Below are 22952 nucleotides of genomic sequence, written 5' to 3' on the forward strand. Positions count from 1 at the left end.
GTAAATCTTTTTTTTTTGTATATAGCTTGATTATATCTGAATTGTTCCTGTATATGTTGCCATGTACAACTTGTGTTTATATTTTAAACCTTTTAAAATGCTTCATTGAGCATGTTTGTGTTTTTTGTAGTAAAAAAACTATAATTTTTCAATTCGGATTTTGTGTTTTTTGTGTGATTTTGGGTCCAGTATGTTGATACAGTACATCAAAGTGAAAAACTAATTATCTGGTCATATAGGAGATGTTGTGCTGAAAAAAATGATACCCAATATTGGTATGGTAAACATTTGTTTATGTCGCAAAATAAAAAAAATAAAAAGTACTCAAAAACAGCCAAAATATCCCAAGACTCCGAAGGGTTAACATAAGATGTTAAGATATTTTGGTTATGAAACATTAATAGTTAAAGGCCTGGTTTCACAGGTAAGGCTTAGATTAAGTCAGGTTTATGCCTTGGTTCGATAATGGCATTTAAGTATAGGCCCAGCTTTTATAAACATTACTGGTGTGCATCTTGAGACAAAACAATGGCACTAACATATTTAAATAAATATCAGTGCAGTTAAAACAACTCAAACATGCACTTTAGTCTGTGGTTTAAGCCCTGTATGTGAAACGGGGCGAAAATGTAATATAAACCCATGTTTACTTGCATAGTATTAGTAGAAATCATGATACAAAATGCTCATTTTGTTTCAACCCCCTACTTACTAGGTATAACATTGTCATTTTTGGAGCAGTGGATGGATATACTCCCGGAAGGTAAGGACTCCTGTTGTTTTTCTTCGGTCATTGCAGTTAGGCTAATTCTTATATGATGGATGGTTGTATCACCAAGTTCATGTGTTACAGATAATGTGCCTGAATGCTGCAACAGTTAACCGTGCATCGACAGCCCTTTGCTTCTTCAAAGAGGCAACTGAACGATATGGTGTACCCTCAAGGTCAGTTTTTGAAAGAAAAACCACTTCATTATCCAGCATTTCTTCACATCAAAGTTGCATGAGCTATTCAGACACATTTTCACTTTTTAATAATAATAAGAATAATTTAAGAGTCAAAATTCATCATTCAGTTTGTTCTCCAATACATAACATGGTCAGGAGAGTTTGTGTTTAAGTCTCCTCAAACAAACCATGGCAGCAGATTATATTCTGTTATACTATATGCAATTACTGGTTGGGTAAAACACATTTATTTATTCTTAAAGGAGCTTGCAAACTAAGCAAGCATACTCGATAAAGACTTAACGAGATTCACCAAAAAGGAAAATTGTCTTAAATTTATTTATCCTCATTTTGTTTTAAACTTTTATACTTTTTTTTTTTTCAGAACATGAAGGAAGATATTTTGAATATGTTGATAACCAGACAGTTTTGTTTCGGTGTGGAGCTCTCCAGCTATTGTGTTGTTTTTGTTCGTTTGTTCTGCGTTTAGTCATTATTTTCCTATCAGTTTCACCAAAGACGAACTACTGGACATTAGGAAACACACACCAGAAACCTTTTCTACAGTTTTTGATTATTCAGACGTTTTGCTGGACATTCTCGTCGGAGGTGCAGCGTTGTTGTTCAAACGCGCGTTCAGACGCAAACGCGGGAAGCGAGCCGGCGCGCTGGTTAAACTCCGCGAGCGCGGCCTGCGCACTGCACTCCCCAGTATTCATCTCGCGAATCTCCGATCCCTTCCTAACAAAACGGATGAACTTCTTCTCCTCACCCACACTAACAAGGATTTTTTAAACTCTGCTGCTTTGTGCTTCACTGAAACCTGGCTGAGTGAAGCCATACCGGACAACGCAATACATCTGCCGGGCTTCCAGCTGTTCCGAGCGGATCGCATCGCGGAGCTAACGGGGAAAACGAGAGGTGGTGGATTGTGTTTCTACATTAACGAAAGTTGGTGTTCAGATGTAACAACACTGAAGAAGATGTGCTCTCCTAATTTAGAGGCACATTTCATAAACTGTAAACCCTTCTACTCGCCTCGGGAATTTTCCTCTTTCATTCTCGTGAATGTTTACATCCCTCCAGATGCGTGCGTGAGCGCGGCGCTACAACAGCTGGCTGAACAAATATCTGAAACGGAACAAAGGTACCCAGACTCTCTTTTAATCATTCTTGGGGATTTTAACAAAGCAAATCTTTCCCGTGAACTACCAAAATACAGACAGCACGTTACATGTCCCACCAGAGACAGTAATATACTGGACCACTGTTACACCACAATAAGAAATGCGTATCACTCCGTCCCACGGGCAGCTTTGGGGCTCTCTGATCACTGTTTGGTTCATCTCATACCGACCTACAGGCAGAAACTGAAATCAGCTAAACCTGGAATAAGGACTGTAAAAAGATGGACTAATGAAGCAGAGCAGAATCTACAGGCCTGCTTCGATTGCACTGATTGGACTGTTTTTGAAGCTGCTACCAATGATCTGGATGAGCTCACAGATACTGTAACATCATATATAAGTTTCTGTGAGGATACATGCATTCCTACCAGGACATTCTTATCATTCACTAATGATAAACCATGGTTTACTGGGAAACTCAAACACCTTCGTCATGCCAAAGAGGATGCTTACAGAAGTGGGGATAAAATCTTGTATAACCAGGCCAGAAACAGATTGACAAAGGAGATCAGAGTTGCTAAAAGGAACTACTCTGATAAACTGAAAAAACAGTTTTCATCCAACGACCCATCATCAGTCTGGAATGGCCTGAGGAACATCACCAACTACAAGTCACCATCCCCTCGATCTGTGGACAATCAACACCTGGCTGACGATTTAAATTCATTTTACTGCCGGTTTGAAAAGCCCTCATTCACACCACACACCCGGTCTGATCTGCACTTCACACTTTCACCATCACCTCCTGCACTCCAATTATCACTCCCCCCTCCTGCCATCCAACCTGAGCTTAAGGTCTGTGTGGAGGACGTGAGCCGAGTCTTCAAAAAACAGAAGACTAGGAAAGCCTCAGGCCCAGACGGCATCTCATCTGCTTGTTTAAAAGCCTGCGCTGACCAACTGGCCCCGGTCTTCACGCAGATCTTCAACAGATCATTGGAGAAGTGTGAAGTTCCCTGCTGCTTCAAACGCTCCACTATCATTCCTGTCCCCAAAAAACCCAAAATCACTGGACTTAATGACTACAGACCTGTCGCTCTCACGTCTGTGGTCATGAAGTCGTTTGAAAGACTGGTGCTGGCCCACCTGAAGGACATCACTGGACCCTTGCTGGATCCCTTTCAGTTTGCTTACAGAGCAAACAGGTCTGTGGATGATGCAGTCAACATGGGACTGCATTATATCCTGCAACATCTCGACAGACCAGGGACTTATGCAAGGATCCTCTTTGTGGACTTCAGTTCGGCCTTCAATACCATCATGCCTGGTCTTCTCACAGCCAAACTGACCCAGCTCTCCATACCATCCTCGATCTGTCAGTGGATCACCAGCTTCCTGACGGACCGTCAGCAGCGAGTGAGACTGGGGAAACACACATCCAGGACTCTCACCACCAGCACTGGTGCTCCCCAAGGGTGCGTTCTCTCCCCACTGCTCTTCTCCCTGTACACTAATGACTGCACTTCTAAAGACCCCACTGTCAAGCTCCTGAAATTTGCAGACGACACCACTGTCATCAGTCTCATCCAAAACGGTGACGAGTCTACTTACAGACTGGAGGTTGAACAGCTGGCTTTCTGGTGCAGTTATAACAACCTTGAGCTGAACACGCTCAAAACAGTGGAGATGATTGTGGACTTCAGGAGGAACAGCCCAGCACTCCCCCCACTCACCATCATGAACAGCACTGTGGAAGCAGTGGAGTCATTCAGGTTCCTGGGCACTATCATCTCTCAGGACCTGAAGTGGGACAATCACATTGACTCCACTGTAAAAAAGGCCCAGCAGAGACTGTACTTCCTTCGCCAGCTGAGGAAGTTCAACTTGCCACAGGAGCTGCTGATTCAGTTCTACTCAGCCGTCATTGAGTCTGTCTTGTGCGCTTCCATCACTGTCTGGTTTGGTTCAGCTACCAAATCAGACATCAGGAGACTACAACGGACAGTCCGGACTGCGGAGAGGATCATTGGTGCCCCCCTGCCAAACCTCCAGGACCTGTACTCTTCCAGAGTGAGGAAGAGAGCAGGTAAAATCATCACAGACTCCACTCACCCTGGACACCACCTGTTTGAACTGTTACCGTCAAGACGGAGACTCAGATCACTGGCCACAAGAACATCTCGGCACAGGAACAGTTTCTTCCCACAGGCCATTCCCCTCCTGAACAGTTAACACTCCTCCCAAGGCATATGCCTTAAGTGCAATACTCCCACTGTTTAGTGCAATATCCTACAACTCAGGTGATACTTATATGTAGATTTATTTATTTATAATATTCAAAACACTGTATATAGGTTCATAATCTGTAAATCTGAAAATGTCTATTCTGACTAAACCCAACTGTGATAGTTTTATTCTCATATATTTATATATATTTTTTTATTTTATTCTTATAATTTGTAGTATTATGTTTCATGTTGTATCTGTATTTGTATATGTCCACTGGAAGCCTCAGTACCAAAACAAATTCCTTGTGTGTGCAAGCACACTTGCCAATAAAGCTCTTTCTGATTTCTGATTCTGATTATGTTTTAACCTCTAATTTAATCTATTATCCCACTTAAGGCTCTCACTCTCAAAAAAAATTTGTTTTTCTCTACTTTTCTGATATAGAGGTAGATTGTATTTTTCTCTTTGCCCTCATTCAATGTTCCTAATTCTCCAACTAATATTTAATAATTTAATTCATTCCAGAGTCAGAGCAGACCAGGGGGTGGAGAATGTGGAAATAGCAAAGTTCATGTTTTCAGTCCGTGGAACTGACCGTGGGAGCTTTATGACAGGAAAAAGTGTTCATAACCAGAGGTGCACCATATCATATTAAAATATAAATGTAATGATGAATAGAAAAAAATAAAAATAATTCTATGACTTCTCTTTTAGTCATTTTAGCACTGTTCTCACATTCATAGGATTGAACGTCTATGGCGTGATGTAAGGGTCTGTGTCACCTCTAAGTACTGTGATACACTACAAAGCCTGGAAAGAGATCACCAACTTGATTTGTCCTCTGGCACGGACCTTTTCTGTGTCCACTTCATATTTCTACCTAACCTAAAGGCAGACTTAGAGATTTTTGCTGCTGGCTGGAACCACCATCCACTACGCACAGAGGGAAATTTGAGCCCAGAGCAGAAGTGGCACATTGGGTTGATGCAGACACAAATTGATCAGCCAGAGAATCTTGAGGTTGTTCTCTGACATAAATCTTTTTCATTTATAAATTAAGTGCAATGACATGTTTCCTAATTAATTTTTTCTCTTACACTATTTTGCGGCAAAATAGAATAGTCAAGAGCCAGATTGGGAAGTAGCAGCAGACCATGACGGAGAAAATGTGGATGGTGCAGTATTGGTCCCAGAGTTTGAGTGTCCTTTGAATGAGGAGGAACTGGCAGAATTTAACTCTCTTATACACCAGACTGATCCCAACACTCCACTTACAGACCTTTATGTAATCTGCCGTGAGTATGTGGCTGGCAGATGATCCCAACACTCCACTTACAGACCTTTATGTAATCTGCCGTGAGTATGTGGCTGGCAGATGATCCCAACACTCCACTTACAGACCTTTATATAATCTGCCGTGAGTATGTGGCTGGCAGATGATCCCAACACTCCACTTACAGACCTTTATGTAATCTGCCGCGAGTATGTGGCTGGCAGATGATCCCAACACTCCACTTACAGACCTTTATATAATCTGCCGTGAGTATGTGGCTGGCAGATGTAACCTCTAGTCATTTTAGTGGAATCCTTGATTTGACTAAGTTTGATAGAGCAGTATTTCAACATAATATGCTGAACTGGTGCTAATCTCGTATTGTACATTAAATGACACAAAATGAAATGTCTATCAATAACTTTTCAAAATTGTACTTGCAAATTGATTATTTCATAAATGTCATCATAACAATTCAGTAAGCTAAATTAAATCTTAAATGCTGTCATAACAATCTTAAAACCTGTTACAGCTTTTACTACTATGTATCCAAATTATTGACAACAACAACCATTTAATATAAAAAGGTAATGAAATATGTGACGTCATATTCTTGTTCTTTGTACTTAGTGGCGACCAAACTCTTGGCAATTATTTATTGCTTCTGAAAGGATATTTTGAAACTCCTGATATATGCCAAGGTGTTTTGTCGGGAATGTAATGCAGACAGCACAAGCATTTACGACAGGGTAGCATGTGCTATGATGGCCATAACGGACGTCACAATCATGGTCAAACTCAATGCGGATTTTGAAGGCTTCTCTTTGTGCAGCAATCAGTGGGATGTGTGCTTGTCCCGTTAGCCACTGGAAGAAGCTGCTTACGGTGGTGGAATTTTGACTGATGTTTCCAACGCCCTCCTCTTTCTCTGCAGTGGCAAGTTCTTCTAAAAAAAAAAACATTTCAGTAATAGAAATGAGAAATGACTCAATTTGTTAAGAAATGTTACTCAACTCACCATCATCCTCCAACTTTTGTATAAAGTCCTGTAAGAAGTTAATAATGCGGCACTCTCTGTGGCACCGGAGAGATCCTTCCTCGCTGAATATGGGAGCCAGGGCAAGCTCTAGGAATTCGGCATCAACCTAAAGAGTTGAGGAGAGAAACTTGTATTTTATCAAAAAGTGATGCATCAAAAAGCTATTTTATACAATGGCGGAACATTTTAGGGCTGGGTAAAAAAAATTGATTTCTCGATATTAATCGATTCTCATTTTTACGAAACTATATCGATTCTTAAATCCCAAGAATCGATTAGTCATCCTGTTTTCAGTTGATGAATGACTGGAAAATTGTAGCGTGCATCTCATCCAATAAATCGCAATATCGGTTCCCTTTCGTTGTCACTCCGAGTTACGTCGGATGACGACGAATGGGGTTTCGCTTAGAAAGCCTATCAACTTCGAGTATTACAAAACGAGCCAATGGCAAAGAAATGCCATGGGTCTGCGGAATTTGCATGGCGTAACTCCGCCCCACCTCGTGGGTATAAAAGGAGGAAGCCGGCAGCAAGCAGATATGTTTTCGCTTCGGAGCCAAGTGTATTCTTCTCTCCACAAGCCATCTCTGAATTGTCAGCTTTACAAACGAGTACCTCGAGTGTTGGTGTGACGGCGATCTACGGCGAGAGCGTGCTTCCTGCTGATCTGTTGCAGTGGTCTGCCAGTCGGTGCGTTTCTCCCCGGGTGCTTCAACACTTGAGTTTTCTCTCACTAAAAGAGCTTACACGTGGCACGTCTTTTTAAAGACGGCTCGCCCGTGCATTTCTGGTTGCAGCGGACTGGTATCGGACTCTGATGGGCACGAGCGCTGTCTAGTGTGTTTGGGCTTTGATCATGCTTGAACAGCGCTCGTGGGTGACTCATGTTCTCGCTGGGAACGTGATCATCGCGTCATATATAGGTCGAGACTCGGTGAACTCGCTAGAGTGAGAGTCCCCTCATCCACCCCCCGATCTTCGGCTGGTGGCCAGGGTGACCTGAGGGTTACGGTCTGGATCTAGGCGCCGACTATGTGTCCGTGTCCCCAGCCCCCCTCTTCAATGACGGTGCCCGCTAGTGAACTGCTGATTCCCGCGAGTCTACCCTCTGGTGGCCCGCGTGTTTCAGTTGAAGCTACAGAGGAAGATGCCATGTCTGTTGCAGCATCACTAGGTGGGTTTGAGTCTTCTGGAAGTGAGGGCTCGTCACAGCTGCCACCCTCCGGTGTGCATACGGCTGTGCCTGAGTCTGATCCGGAGATGACGACCATGCTTTCCTGGGACGATGGGTTTTGGGTAAGGCCGCCGACCCTCGTCCACGGCAAACCCCAATACCTCTCTTCCCGGACGTGCATGATGAGATCTCGAAGTCCAAGAAGACCCCCTTGTCTTCTCGGGACCGCTCGCTGATCTCATCCGCCTTTCCTCCCCTCGATGGGGCCGCTGCCCATGGGTACACTGGGGTTCCCCCGGCTAAACGCTCTGTTGCGATGCTATGTGTCCTCAGAGTGCTTCTTCTCGGCGCAATCCTAAGCACCCGCCCGTGGCCTGTAGTTTTTCGTCTACGCTTGTGGCGAGATCCTATAGCACCACGGGACTGGCAGCCGCCTCACTGCATGCCATGGTCATTCTGCTGGTCCACCTGACCCAGATGCTCATGGACCTGCACGAGGGCGGGACTGACCCAGGGCTCTTCACTGAGCGCCGCCACTGACCTTGCTCTCTGAGCGACGAAAGTGGCCGTACGCTCCCTGGGTCAGGTGATGCTCACCAGTCTGTGGCTGAACCTGTCTGATGTGCTGGATGTCGCGCGGACCCGTCTGTCCGACATTCCCATATCCCAGGTCGGCCTCTTCGGCGGTGCGGTTGAGGGCTTGCCCAACAGCTCTCAGCCGCCCATGAGCAGAGTGAGGTTGATTCTGTCCCGACGGCCCCGCCGTCCGCTCAGATCCCTCGTCTGCCCACCGCCGAAGGCGCCCTCCCGCGGCTCCCACCCCGCCCGTTCACGGGCCGGCTCTGGGGGCCGCGGGCGGACGCCACAGCCCTCTCCAGCCCCGCCCCCCGCTACACGCCGGGTTAAGCGGCGCTCGTGAGACGGGCACCTCGGCGATGGAGCAGACTGAGGTTGATTCTGTCCCGACGGCCCCGCCGTCCGCTCAGATCCCTCCGTCTGCCCACTGCCGAGGGCGCCCCCCCGCGGCTCCCACCCCGCCCGTTCACCCGGGTCGGCTCTGGAGGCCGCGGTCGGACGCCACAGTCCTCTCCAGCCCCGCACCCCGCTACACGCCGGGTTAAGCGGCGCTCTTGAGTTGGGCTCCTCAGAGATGGGACTCAGTTCTTTCCAGGAGTTGGTAGCAGGACCGCTCCTTTCCCCGGGGAGGGCCGGGGAAGAATCCTTATTCTCCAAAGAGCTGATTCTCCCGTCTCTGAGCACAGAGTTCTCGGACGTCACAGAGCGCCGCCCACAAGCCGTGCTCTCCTCGTCCCCCTCTGTCCCAGAGGTGGTTGACATGGCGTGCCGTCCACGGACCGCTTCGCCGCTGTCCCCCTCTGTCGCCAGACCCCTGGCAGAGCAGGCCCCCGCGGGATGACCAGCCTGGTCCTCCCCTGGCCCCCTCTGCCAGGGCGCGGTTGCTAACTGTGCCCCCTCTCCGGGCCGCTATGCCGTCCACATCTGGGCCAGTTACTCCGCTTCGCTGCCCCTCCGGGGGGACGCCTGTGGCTCGCATGATCCCGTTGGTTCAGTTCCTGGGAGCCTGGCTAGAGCTTCCCCGTCTGTCCCACTGGATCGTGCGTACCGTCAGGCTCGGCTATGCGATTCAGTTCGCACGGTCTCCTCCTCGCTTCAGGGGAGTCCGCTCCACTTTGGTTGGTGGCAATGCCCCTATCATGAGAGCAGAGATTGCCACCCTGCTGGCGAAGGGTGCAATCGAGACTGTCCCTCCAGCCGAGATGAGGTCCGGCTTCTACAGCCCCTACTTCATTGTCCCCAAGAAGACCGGCGGGTTACGGCCAGTCCGGGACTTGCGCGTGCTGTACCGCTCCCTTCACCGGATGCCGTTCAAGATGCTCACCGCCAAACGCGTTTTCGAATGCATACGGCCCCAGGATTGGTTTGCAGCGATCGACCTGAAGGACGCCTACTTTCATGTCTCCATTCTTCCTCGACACAGACCGTTCCTCCGGTTTGCTTTCGAGGGGCAGGCATACCAGTACGCGGTTCTCCCTTTCGGGCTAGCCCTGTCTCCTCGCATCTTCATGAAGGTCGTCGAGGCGGCCCTTGTTCCCCTTCGAGAACAAGGGGTTCGCATCCTGAGTTATATCGACGACTGGCTGATCCTAGCTCACTCTCGAGATCAGGTTTGCGAACACAGGGACCTAGTGCTTCGGCACCTAGCCCGTCTGGGCCTTCGGGTCAACTGGGAGAAGAGCAAACTTTGCCCCGTGCAGAGGATCTCTTTTCTCGGTATGGACATCGACTCGGTCGCCATGTCCGCGCAGCTTACGAGCGAGCGCGCGCAGTCACTGCTGACTTGCCTAAGACAATTCGAGGGCAAGAGTGCGGTTCCACTGAAACTTTTTCAGAGGCTCCTGGGGCATATGGCATCTGCAGCCGCGGTCACGCCGCTCGGATTGCTTCATATGAGACCGCTTCAGCTTTGGCTTTGCGACCGAGTCCTGAGGTGGGCATGGCAACACGGCACGTTCCGAGTACCAGTTACTCCGACCTGCCGTCAGTTCTTCTCCCCGTGGGCGAACCTCGGTTTTCTCAGGGCCGGTGTCCCCCTGGCACGAGCTTCCCGGCATGTTGTTGTCTCAACAGATGCCTCCACCACGGGCTGGGGCGCCATGTGCAATGGACATGCTGCTGCGGGCTCCTGGACAGGACCCCAGCGGCTGTGGCATGTCAATTGCCTCGAGTTGTTGGCAGTACGCCTTGCCCTGCACCGCTTCCGGGCGTTGCTCAGGGGTCAACACGTACTAGTCCGTTCAGACAATACCGCCACTGTGGCGTACATCAACCATCAAGGTGGTCTACGCTCCCGCCGTATGTCACAACTCGCTCGCCACCTCCTCCTATGGAGTCAGAAGCTTCTGAGGTCGCTTCGAGCCATCTTCATTCCCGGAGCGCTGAACTGTGCAGCCGACGAGCTCTCACGGCTTCAGCCCCTCCCTGGAGAATGGCGACTCCATCCCCAGTCGGTTCAGCTGATTTGGGACCAGTTCGGGGACGCGCAGATAGATCTGTTTGCCTCTCACGACTCGACCCATTGCGCCCAGTTCTATTCCCTGACCGAGGGCACGCTCGGCACGGATGCTCTGGTGCACAGCTGGCCGCAGGGCCGCAAGTATGCGTTTCCCCCAGTGAGCCTTCTTGCGCACACTTTGCGCAAGGTCAGGGAGGACGAGGAGCAGGTCATTCTGGTTGCCCCCTACTGGCAACCGGACCTGGTTCCCCGAACTAGTACTCCTCGCGACAGCACCTCCCTGGCCGATCCCTCTGAGGAAGTACCTTCTTTCTCAGGGACGGGGCACCCTATGGCACCCTCGTCCCGATCTTTGGAACCTCCACGTGTGGCTCCTGGATGGGACGAGGCAGGTTTGAGTACCCTACCACCAGACCCCGGCCTGGATACGTGCCCAAGGTTCCTACCACTCCCTTTCGGGACCAGGTGGTGAACCTGCAAGCGCTGCCCTCGGAGGAGGCAGACCCAGCCTTGGCACTGCTCTGTCCAGTACGCGCTCTCCGTGCCTATGTAGACAGAACGTAGTGTTTCAGGACCTCAGACCAGCTCTTTGTCTGTTATGGTGGGAAGCTGAAGGGAAAGGCTCTCTCCAAGCAAAGGTTGTCTCACTGGATAGTGGACACCATTGCTTGGCTTACCAGCAGCAAGGTCGACCGTGCCCCCCTTGGTGTGACTGCCCACTCCACCCGGAGTGTGGCGTTCTCTTGGGCTCTAGCGCATGGCGCCTCGCTAACAGACATCTGCAGAGCTGCAGGCTGGGCGACACCTAACACATTCGCCAGATTCTATAATCTCCGAGTGGAGCCTGTGTCCTCTCGTGTACTCGCTTCAACCAGCTAGTACCGGACCCGCTCAGGTGTCTTCGCTTGCTCGCCATTCCACTCCACGGACTGGATACGTGCGATATTTTCCTCAGGTGAGCTTTTCCGAAAGCCCTGAGCTCCTCCAGCACTCCTGACGTCGCCGCCAGTGTCTTTGCCTGCGCGTCGGCTAGGTGCCTCCCGTGTGCATGGTCCCTCCTCTGAGCGACCCCCACATGTGTATTTCCACTGTAAGCCTCTCTGAGCGTGTGTCTTTCCCTTGGCAAGCCACCTTGCCACCCCTGGGGTTGAAATATTCCACCTGCGGCTGGACACCCCAGTGTTTTCCATATGCTTCCTTCGGGTCATATGTGTATTCTCTAAGTCCCCCCCCCTCCGGGCTGGCATTAATTGCATACTTCCCCTAAGCTTGGGTTATGCTTCCCAGTGTACCATGGTATTCCTGTGATAAATGGAGTCCTTTGTCCAGGCTGACAGGGATCTCGATTTACGCAGGGCACTGGAAGACAGCTGAGAAGGTGGCGTGATTAGACTGGTAACCCCATTCGTCGTCATCCGACGTAACTCGGAGTGACAACGAAAGGGAACGTCTACGGTTACGTATGTAACCCTCGTTCCCTGAGTAGGGAACGGAGACGTTACGTCTGCCTGCCACTTTCCGCTGTACCGCGGGGATCGCCTGAGCTCAGTCTTGGCTCCTCAGCGAAGAAACATATCTGCTTGCTGCCGGCTTCCTCCTTTTATACCCACGAGGTGGGGCGGAGTTACGCCATGCAAATTCCGCAGACCCATGGCATTTCTTTGCCATTGGCTCGTTTTGTAATACTCGAAGTTGATAGGCTTTCTAAGCGAAACCCCATTCGTCGTCATCCGACGTAACGTCTCCGTTCCCTACTCAGGGAACGAGGGTTACATACGTAACCGTAGACGTTTTCATGAGCTGTATGCCAAAATCATCAGTATTAAAACAATAAAATACCTGAAATATTTCAGTTGGTGTGCAATGAATCTAAAATATATGAAAGTTTAATTTTTATCATTACATTATGGAAAATAATGAACTTTATCACAATATGCTAATTTTTTGAGAAGGACCTGTATACCCTCGTTCTGTGCGATAAGTGGAACGGTCCGTTTTATTAGCGTTTTTTCCCTTTCGTACTGATTGATCTTAAATGCTTCTTTACAATTTTTGTTTACACATATTGTTTAATGTTTTCAACTGAAAGGAAACCTTAAGATGCAACTTAAGCTTGTTGCGTATATTTAATTTCCCTATTAGTCAACGATGTTGTTTAACAACCGCGCGTACGGGACATATGCGCTATCACGCAGCAGTCAGTCATGAAGCGCGGTAACATATGACGTCATATCTAGCAGGATTCCATAAACTACACAGAACCCCACTATTCGCCGACGCAATGTTTAAATTCAGGCAAACTTTATACTTTATGGACAAATATACATAACGAAAAGATGATACAAAATTTAATACCTTGGAAAATGGCATTTAAGACTTTTTAATACTTTTTAAGGGCCTTAATTTTCTCTAAATTGATTTATCAACTTTTAATACTTTTTAAGACCCCGCGGACACCCTGATTTAGGCACTGTGGCTTTAGATCGCTCTGGCGCAGCTCTGAGCTCAGCTTAAGAGAAGCAGCAGCACATGATCTTCTCTTACGCCTTTAATACCAGTTACAGCGCGAAATAAACATGAATGAGCGTCTGAAAGTGTCTTAAAAAATAGAGTATAACTTATCGAAGTCCATATCATGTCACATGGAATCGCTCAATCAGTTTTTCAACCGTGGAAAGACGTTAGTAAACAATGTCATGTAACGTCACATTTGCCTCAGAAAACCATATCCAGTGACCATAAACTTGTTAGTCAGTTAGAAAAATTAATTCTAGAGAGGAGCATTTTGTTAAATATATATACACCATATTACATATTTCATTATAATTTTTAATGTTCATCAATATTTAATGCATGTTTGAATAAATCTGGAAAGTTTTTTATGACAGCCACCATTTAAATTTGTATATAATTTCATATAACTTTATTATTATTAATAGCTTAGCAAAAAAGACTGGATGTAAATGGTTGCAGCTAGCATACTAATCCAAATAAGTGACAAAATAACGCAAACATTTTCCTATAAACATGTTGTGATTTGTATAGTCACAGAGTGTACAAAAAACAAAGTCACATGAGACACAGATTTATTTTAACAGTATAAATACTGGGAACTAAGGCGAAGCACTGCTACTTGGGTGGAGTGATAACCGCAGCACCTGAGACGTACCGTTGTTTCTTCTGTCAAAAAACTCTGAACGAACTCTCTGCTCCTCACCACGGCGTGTCTATTCAAATCACAACATGTTTATAGGAAAATGTTTGCGTTATTTTGTCACTTATTTGGATTAGTATGCTCGTCAAACAGACTTATAGCACGCACGGAGATGAAAAAGGTATGTATGGACTTATCTAACTCTGGGGGATAAGGTGAATAGGCTAAAGTCCCAAAAAGTCGGAGTGTTCCTTTAAAAAGAAGTGAAAATGATCAACTTTAGTTACGATGCAATGCTGGCCCGATTGTGCAAGTGACAATTCCGTCATGTCCCAACTCCTAAACGCACAAGTGTAGTTTCGACGCTTACCTTGTCCAACCCATTTTGAGAGACAGAGAGAGCAAAGACGCAGCACCGCTGAACACTCACGGGGTTTGTGAAATTGCGTCTTGGAGAAAGTTTTAAAATTATTGATTTGATTTTATAATCTGTGTGAATTCATTTAGGCTACTCGTCTACATGCTAAAGTGAATCAATGTTTGTGGGGGAATTTTCCGCATTATAAGTGGTAGACCTGCGGGAATTATTAAAACACTCATTGAAGTATTATCTGTTATATTATTTATTTTAATAGTTCAAAAAGTACAATCAATGTTCAAATTTCGATTTTTTTAAGAATTGTTGAAAGGTGTCTTTCTTAACACTTTACAATAAGGTTCATTAATTAGCATTAGTTAACTTCCTTTGTTAACATGAACTAATAATGAACAATACTTCTACAACATTTATTAATCTTAGTTAATATTAATTTCACCATTTACGAATACGTTATCAAAATGAAAGGTTGTATTTGTTAACATTAGTTAATGCACTGTGAACTAACATGAACAAACAATGAACAGCTGTATTTTTATTAACTAACATTAAAAAATATTAATAAATACTGTAAATTTCTCATTGTTAGTTTGTTAGTTAATATATTAACTAATGTTAACTAATTAACATTATTGTAAAGTGTTACCGTGTATTTTTAATAATTGCAACACGTTCCCAAATTCATGTGAAATAAGCGTGTTACATAATCGTGATTTCAATACTGATCAAAATAATCGTGATTATGATTTTTTCAATAATCGAGCAGCCCTAATTCATACAACCCCAGTGGATGAATCAATGTCTTCTGAAGCAAAACGATAGGTGTGTGTAAGATAAATACTAATAAACTATTTTAAACTTGTTAAACTAAATACCATTGAAATCGGTGAAGTGCATGGCGTGAAACTCGTGAGACCAGAGTCACGTGACACAACAGCACAGAGGATGTGCTTCTTGCACATTTAAAATATTAATAGTTTAAAATATTTTTCTTACACCTATCAGTTGTGAAGCAAGAAAGTGGATGGGTTGGCCTACCTCTGAGTGGTCAGCTTCTTCAGGCACACTTATGGTTCTTCGGCCCAATCCTGCCTGAAGGAGAATAGCATCTTCATTTTCTTTTGGTGTTCGATCCCGGTTTTTATCCAGAAGGAAGAACTGCACTGGAGTTGACTTTCGACCTCTTTTTCTGGCCAGTTTTCCAGCCACTTTTGATTTAAAAAGCCCAGGAAATGCTCTGTGAAAAATGCACAAGACATGAATTAAGAAGAGATCTTTTAGAGAAAAACTGAACTAACCCTTTAATTTCCTAACCTGGCCATATTCTGCTGCACCCGCTGTGCTTTCCCAGCCCCAAGAGTCCCAGGGCCTGACTGGCTTCCTCTCTGTGCCTGCATTTCATCTACATTATGAATTCATATGGAGGCTTTTGACTAGTGAATGGCCACTAAGCTGTTTAACTATCTGACACCTAACGTAATAGCTGTTTACACTTACCATTTTGTGAAACACTAACGCTCCCTTCAACATTAACGTTAGATGGGCCTGCATTCAGGGTATCCCTTAACAGGTTCACTAAACGCCTTGCTGAATTCTGTATTTCCACCTATTTTAAGTTATTATCAAAGACAGATTTATAGATATAAATGCACAAAACATCTTACATCTACAAGAAAGAAAGTAAATATGAATTTAGATATAACCCATAGCGTTAACTTACCTCTTTACTGTCTGCCATCATCGATTCCCATCGATTCCGCTTTCTGTCTGTCCTCGCCCAACAACAGCCAATCACGAGAGATTTGAAGAGATGCAGCCAATCAATACAGGATTTAGCCAGCAGCCAATAGCATTTGTTAACAGGAAAGTCTGAGTCCCGCCCCTTACAGTGTTAAAACTGACTCGTGTGCGTAAAGATTTCAGCTGCGCGCGTGTAGAAAAGAACTCGAGCGTGTGTTCAAATCTGCGCGCGCGTGTAGAAAAGAACTCGAGCGTGTGTTCAAATCTGCGCGCGCGTGTAGATAAGAACTCGAGCGTGTGTTCAAATCTGCTCGCGCGTGTAGATAAGAACTTGCGCGTGTAGAACCTGTCAGGACTCGCGGCTTTTATTTCTGCTTGCGACTTGTTAATTTGTGCGCACAATCATATTTTTTGTGCTCCAGTTTGGGATTTGAGAGTTCTGCATGTTTACATTTTTTCTCACACTGTTGCAATTCACTTGCGCGCTGTGTTTATGCGCTTGCGCTGTTTTGTCCACCATTTGACGCCATATTACTCAGCTACTGCTCATGTTCTACCTTGAAACTGTTGTTGTCTTTACTTGTTCACAGCATAGACACATGGTTCCAACTTTGTTGAGTAGCTGATATACTTGATGACTATACTTGATTTTTTTTTAACACATTTTGTTTGTGTATTTCAGATGACATTATGTGATTCAGAGCCAGTTGTGCTGGTTCACAGCTCCTGCTCCTGTGTGGCTGGGAGTGGGATGTAAAACCATTTGGTTGCTTTGCTTTACCAAACAGCCCATTACTATGAATGTGGAATGTCTGTCGCGCCTCCTGTCCTATCATGCACCCAAACAGAACAGAAGTGGCATAAACCACGAACAATGGTTTGTATCACCTAAATATCTGGCACAATGTTTGTTTTGCTATAGTCTTTTGCTATAGTTTTGATGGCATCTAATAAATAGGGAGTGAAGCCGGGACCGGTGGATGCCATGGTGGTAGTGAAGCCCAAATCAGGTGCTACTTCAGCAAGTTGAATCAGGTATGCAGTCAGTGTAACCATGAATGCCATACTACACTGTGTAGCAAAAATGTTTATTTATTCCCTGATCATGTTATTCCAGATCTGCACTTTACAAGACCTACAGTGGTGAGCTGCCAGATCCATCAACACTCGACCCTAAAGCTGCCTATGCTGACTTCAAACCAGGATCTCTTCCCCTTATCTGCACAATGCATATCTCACCTGACAAGCCACTCGTGGACTCTATTTTCGGTAAGGTACAAGCTGGCAGTATCCTATCATATCAGCATCCACCACCTACACCTGATGGTGTTATCACCCATAAGGATGCACCCCCATTCCCAAAAGTGCCACCAGAGGGCTACCAGTTAAAGCCAACAGACTGTACATATGTGCCAACAAACCAGGAACAGCTGCATCTCCACTCACTATCTGTGACATTGTTGCAGTCACACCTCATTGAAAGGCAACCAGGTGTCAGAGTGCAGCACCTGAGTGGCATTCACTGAGGAAAGAGAGGGTGACTGCTTCAAATTTTAGGGAGGTTAGCCATGTTAGAGGTCCAAATGCTGCAGAAAACCTAGCTGAGAGGATCATCCGAGGGACACGACAAACAACACACATGAAGAGGGGACTGAATATGGAGGCAGATGCCTTAAAGGACTATGCAACTCTAAAAACCTGAACTTGAGGAAATGTGGACTGGTAATTCATCCAGATGCTCCTTGGCTGGGTGCGTCACCTGATGGGCTGGGATATGACCCGCTTGAGAGACCATCATTCGGCTTGGTGGAGATGAAATGTCCAAAGGCACTAAGCTACATTGACTGCAGGTACCTCAGAGTTGATCATGGAACATATACATTGAAGGAAAGCCATGCTTATTATTGGCAAGTGCAGGGGCAGTAGCTTATGACAGGTATGGAATGGTGCGACTTTGTTGTCTGTGCCCATGATGACATGTTTGTGCAGCGCATTTACAGAGACACTTCTGTGTTAAGCTCCCTGAAACAGAGGTGTGATTTGTTTTTCTTTTTTACATATCTGCCAAAATACCTCTCTATGCACAAGTAACTAAAGAGTGTTGAGGAAATGACTTGATGCATGATTTTACAAACATGTAATTTTATTTTGTAATGTCATCTGATTAAAAGATTTGTTTCACAATTATATATTTTTTGACAATTTCATTTAAAATGTATGTACAGCGAATAAGGACTCATTCTAAGGTTAAAACCAAAATTATTATTTCAGGTCATTATACAGTAATAAAAAACATTTTTAGATATTACGTTACATTTCGGCCTGTCTAATTTTGCTTCTTCAGCATTAGAAATCGCTTGCCCAGGCTTTAACTAAGGGCCCGTTTTGGTATTTAACAAAGAGACAGGCTGCTGTGTAAAGCTGATTGATGCTTCCTGTGAGTCAAAGAGGCATTACTGTACTGAATATCTTGTGCTCCTTCACCCTTCGAATGAGTCGCTCAACATGGACTCTGAGTCTTGCAATAGACTGTGTTTTCCTGACCTCTGGCCCAGACAGTTGTGCTCTCTTTGACAGGAAGGTCGGTATGTGGGCTTTGCAGGGCACACAGTCTTCCCCAAGGAAACCCTTATCCACCATTACAGCCATTGTTGGTTTTAGAAGAGACACAATACCAGACTGCTTAAGTATCTCCCTATCACTGATGGCTCCTTCATAGAGAGATGATACTAAGGTTATAGCACCATGAGGGGCCATCCCAATCAAGCCTTTGAAAGTGCAGTGAGATTTGTAGTTAGAGAATACCTCGCTCTGAAGGAGAAGAGAGTTTGGTGTTTGGCACCGCAGTTCAGTACAATCCAAAATCACTTGTGTATCAGAGTAAGACTGTAAAACATCTGGCATGTGAGCTTTGACAGTCTCCTCATCCATCCAAATGCCCACAGCTCCAAGCACAGTGTAGAGAAAGTTAGCCCATGTGTTGATTATGCGGTTTACAGTTGATTGGTGGATTCTGAATCTGTGGGCCAGATCCTTCTGCACCAGACCCAATGACAGATATGTCATAAAAAGGAAAAACTCATCCATGGGTTGAAGAGACTGAAATGAAGAAAATATATTTTATTTATTACTATTACACAAACATCATAACTGGCACAGAAAGTTTGATTGTAAAACAAAAAGATATCTTAATCATATTAAATGTTTCAGAATACATGTACCGTTGCATTGGCAGTGTGAGGAACCTCATCTGTCTTGGCTGCAGTCCGTCCTCTTGTCACGCGCACGATCTTGCCTGTTGCTGGCTCTATCTGCCTCCAAAAGGCCATTAAGTGGCCATGAGTTGCAAACCTGTGGGACATACAGTATTTAAGTAACTCCTTACTTTAATGTGTTACTAAATGCACAAATTTAGCATGTATTTATTATAGTGATAACTATAAATTAGACATAATTACACGGACCTAACCCTACAGTAAGTATATCTAGTTCATTAATATTACTCAGTACTTAAATATAAAATTACACTAACAGGGACACCGTCAAATAAAGTGTTATTCTCAACCCATATTTTATTTGATGGTATGTTAAGTGCCCATAGACCGTTTTAAAAAGCAGATTTATTAGCATCCTTGATGTAATTCCCATTAATACAACAACATATTATGAGATGGAATACAAATCCTAATGCCAGCGTTTACAGAATAATACACATATCGGTGTGTAACATATTCTGTCCTTTGGGACTTGCCATAGGCAAGAGAGGGATTGCATGAGATTACTGTTGTTGGTCACTCCTGCAGTACATATGGTTAGGTGAAGGAAAATTAATGTGTGCTTACCTTGTGAAAAACCTACTGTCATCATCGGAGGCAGCAAACCGCTCCAAACAGAACCTGCTACTGAGGGTTATCTCCTCAATTCGTTTTTGCAGCCTCGCTATTTCCGCACTTTGATCTTCAGTGTGGTCCAGGAACAAATCCAGGGCAGCAGGGCTCAGCACTGGAGCAGTAGTCGTGGTCCGAATATTCCACATCCATAGAGGGGGCTTCGGTATGCAAACCCAAACCCCAGTCCGTGGGGCTGGAAGACTGAAGTTGTTCCAATGAAAAAGCATCGGGACAGCTCCATTCTTCAGACGTCTGCGTCCGGTTGCCGTTTGCGGCTCGATCAGGTCTGTACTTTGGAAATGTCGGCAACACACTCTTGTCTGGTTTGTAACTGTAAAATGGTCTGGTCTTATATTAACTATACATCTCTTCTGTATTTCCTTGTCTTTAGGAAACGTGTGGAAACTGAGAAATGTGTTATATTTAGCAGATGCTGTACACAGCAGTGGTGGCTAGAGGTGCTGTCCTCCCGTCTTTGAAACGATACTTTCATACGTTTAGATGTCATTATATATATATATTAGTTATTTTTATTTAAAATAAAGCAAATAAGCATAAACAAAATTTGAGGTTGCTGTTTTTGTGACTAACGTTCCTTTAGTGTATAGCCAAAGAGTATAGAAGCCCATATAAGTTCTCGGTATAGCAGCACTCTACGATCGGCGGAAGTATTCCAGCATCCTTAGATTTCACCGGAAATACGTCATGCACCGCCGTGCATAGAGCCCATTAACGGAAATCCGTCGTAGCGACGGAGAACTTTAATCCCTGTAAATATAACTTAAAACAGGTTGTAAGGTATAGTTGCTTTTAGAGATTCAGCAATTTACCATTGGTCAGACTGCTACGTAGGAAATCTCTCTCACTTTCGATGTCCTTGCATTTATCCTCAAGGAACTTGATTTTAGCTTTTAAAAAAGCATTTTCTTCCTTCATTTTTTGTAGGGACACCTGCTGAGTTGGTGCTGTTGCTGATGCTCCTGATGGAATATATAATAATAAAAAACACTGTAAACACTGTTGCACTTTAACACTCTATCTAAATAGCTATATTATATCTATATTAGTCTCTGTGAGTAAACTAGAACATTTACTTGCCAATGGCGATGCTATTGCCAAGGTGTGAGATAATGCATGATGCATAATTAATTAAGTCAAGAATATGGTAATACAGTAATGTATTTAGAAGGAATTACAAGAAATGTATTTTTGTTTAATAAAAAACAAAAAGAACAAAATTAAAGAATATGAAAGCTTTGATTAAGGAGATCCCATTAACTCTTTCCCCGCCAGCGTTTTTAAAAAAAGTTTCCAGTCACCGCCAGGGATTTTTTACGATTTTTGCACAAATTTAATGGCCTGCAGAATATTTTCTTCCATGAATATATGAAGATGCTATATATCAAAATAAAGATCTGAGCCTCTACTTTTAAACAAATTTTTATTTTTTTATCTTCATTTTTTTATTTTTTTATTGCCACTTGAACAGAGGTAGGTTTTGTCAAAAACACAACATTCTGGACAAAAAGCTGAGAAAAAGGCCTTTTTATCAAACAAGTGCATTTTCAAGCGGAATACATTCAGATGTCGTTTCCTTCATATATAAAACCAAAAGAAATTTAAAATATAAATAAATGTAAAATATATCCAATTTAGGCACTATAATTTGCTTTTGAGTGGTACACAGAGTAACATTTCCCAGGATGTAAGGGGACACCACAACTTTTGCAGTAGAACGAGGTCTCCTTCCGCAACCCCTACAGTGCCACCATGTTGATGTACTTGACGCATCCGGCCTCTTCCTCGCTGTGTTCTACCTGTAAATAATTATATGAATAATTGGAATTACTTTCAATAAACAGACATACACACACATATATAAATACATATTACAAGGTGGTAAATGTGCACAAAGAGAGAAACAATTTGGCCATTACACGCTCATATTTACAGACAGCCACACATAAATGCATGCACTATATATACACAAATATTATAGTTTATATATATATATATATATATATATATACATACAAATATAGTGTATATATATATATATATATACACAAATATAGTGTTTATATAGTGCAAATATATATATATCCCATAAAGATTTAACACTTTCTCAGATATGTTCTTATCTTGTCTTACCTCTATGCGTTCTGCCTCGCTGTGTTCTACCTGTGAATAATGATATGAATAATTTGAATTACTTTTAATAAACAGACCTAGATACACACACATATATATAAATACATATTACAATGTGTCAAATGTGCACAAAGAGAGAAACAATTTGGCCATTACACGCTCATATTTATGCACACAGCCACACATAAATGCCTGCACACTCACACACAAAAATTATAGTATATATATATATATATATATATATATATATATATATAATTATTATTATTATTATTATTATTATCCCATAAAGATAGAACACTTTCTCAAATATTTTCTTATCTTGTCTCACCTCTATGCGTTCTGGCACCTTGGAACAACGAATGAGATCTTGGCCTTGAATGCGTCCACTCACTGTCCGAAGTATCACAGTCTGAATTGTCACTGTCCAATCTTTGACACACAGGTGAACTTTGTCTTCGTCCAGATCGACGGGTCTTTTTTTTTACAGTCTATGCGGGTGAATAATCTATCTGCGTCACGTCCATGACTAGAACTTTCTGAGACAACATCTGCATCTCTCTCACTGACTTCATCCCGATCAGATTCAGAATGATCAAATAATGAGTGATCGGACTCCGAGTCCATCAACACCTCCAGTACGTGATCAGCCGTAGCTATACCTCTGCATTTGTCTGTCTGATATTTTGACCTACATTCTCACTACTCCACTCATTCACGTTAGAGACGATCGCAGTCTGTTTCTTTGATCAAAAAGTTGCGTACTCTTTCAAAACATGCGCACGGGTCTTCCTTACCGTATACCACCTAAAAAACG

General features: G+C 44.2%; 2 protein-coding genes and 1 long non-coding RNA gene across 3 annotated transcripts; 1 reads left to right on the top strand and 2 right to left on the bottom strand.

Moving 5' to 3' along the window:
* The first annotated feature begins 857 nt into the window (after positions 1-857).
* LOC143718486 (uncharacterized) lies at positions 858-5615 on the top strand. The gene is made up of 4 exons (XR_013196397.1): positions 858-945; positions 4830-4940; positions 5048-5324; positions 5422-5615. It is a non-coding gene; the product is annotated as an uncharacterized LOC143718486 (long non-coding RNA).
* An 8923-nt stretch (positions 5616-14538) lies between these two features.
* LOC143718463 (uncharacterized) lies at positions 14539-16120 on the bottom strand. The gene is made up of 5 exons (XM_077209523.1): positions 16075-16120; positions 15852-15960; positions 15669-15756; positions 15393-15591; positions 14539-14553 (listed from the first exon to the last, which is right to left on the bottom strand). Exons 1-5 carry the CDS (start codon positions 16093-16095, stop codon positions 14539-14541), a joined length of 432 nt encoding a protein of 143 aa, XP_077065638.1. The 5' UTR covers positions 16096-16120.
* A 2416-nt stretch (positions 16121-18536) lies between these two features.
* On the bottom strand, positions 18537-20149 carry LOC143718464 (uncharacterized). The gene is made up of 3 exons (XM_077209524.1): positions 19937-20149; positions 19316-19445; positions 18537-19193 (listed from the first exon to the last, which is right to left on the bottom strand). Exons 1-3 carry the CDS (start codon positions 20128-20130, stop codon positions 18537-18539), a joined length of 981 nt encoding a protein of 326 aa, XP_077065639.1. The 5' UTR covers positions 20131-20149.
* Between the last annotated feature and the right edge of the window lie 2803 nt (positions 20150-22952).

This window comes from Siphateles boraxobius, unplaced genomic scaffold (genome assembly GCF_051911475.1).
Source record: "Siphateles boraxobius isolate OS27281-9 unplaced genomic scaffold, OSU_SipBor_1 61, whole genome shotgun sequence".
NCBI lineage: Eukaryota > Metazoa > Chordata > Actinopteri > Cypriniformes > Leuciscidae > Siphateles > Siphateles boraxobius.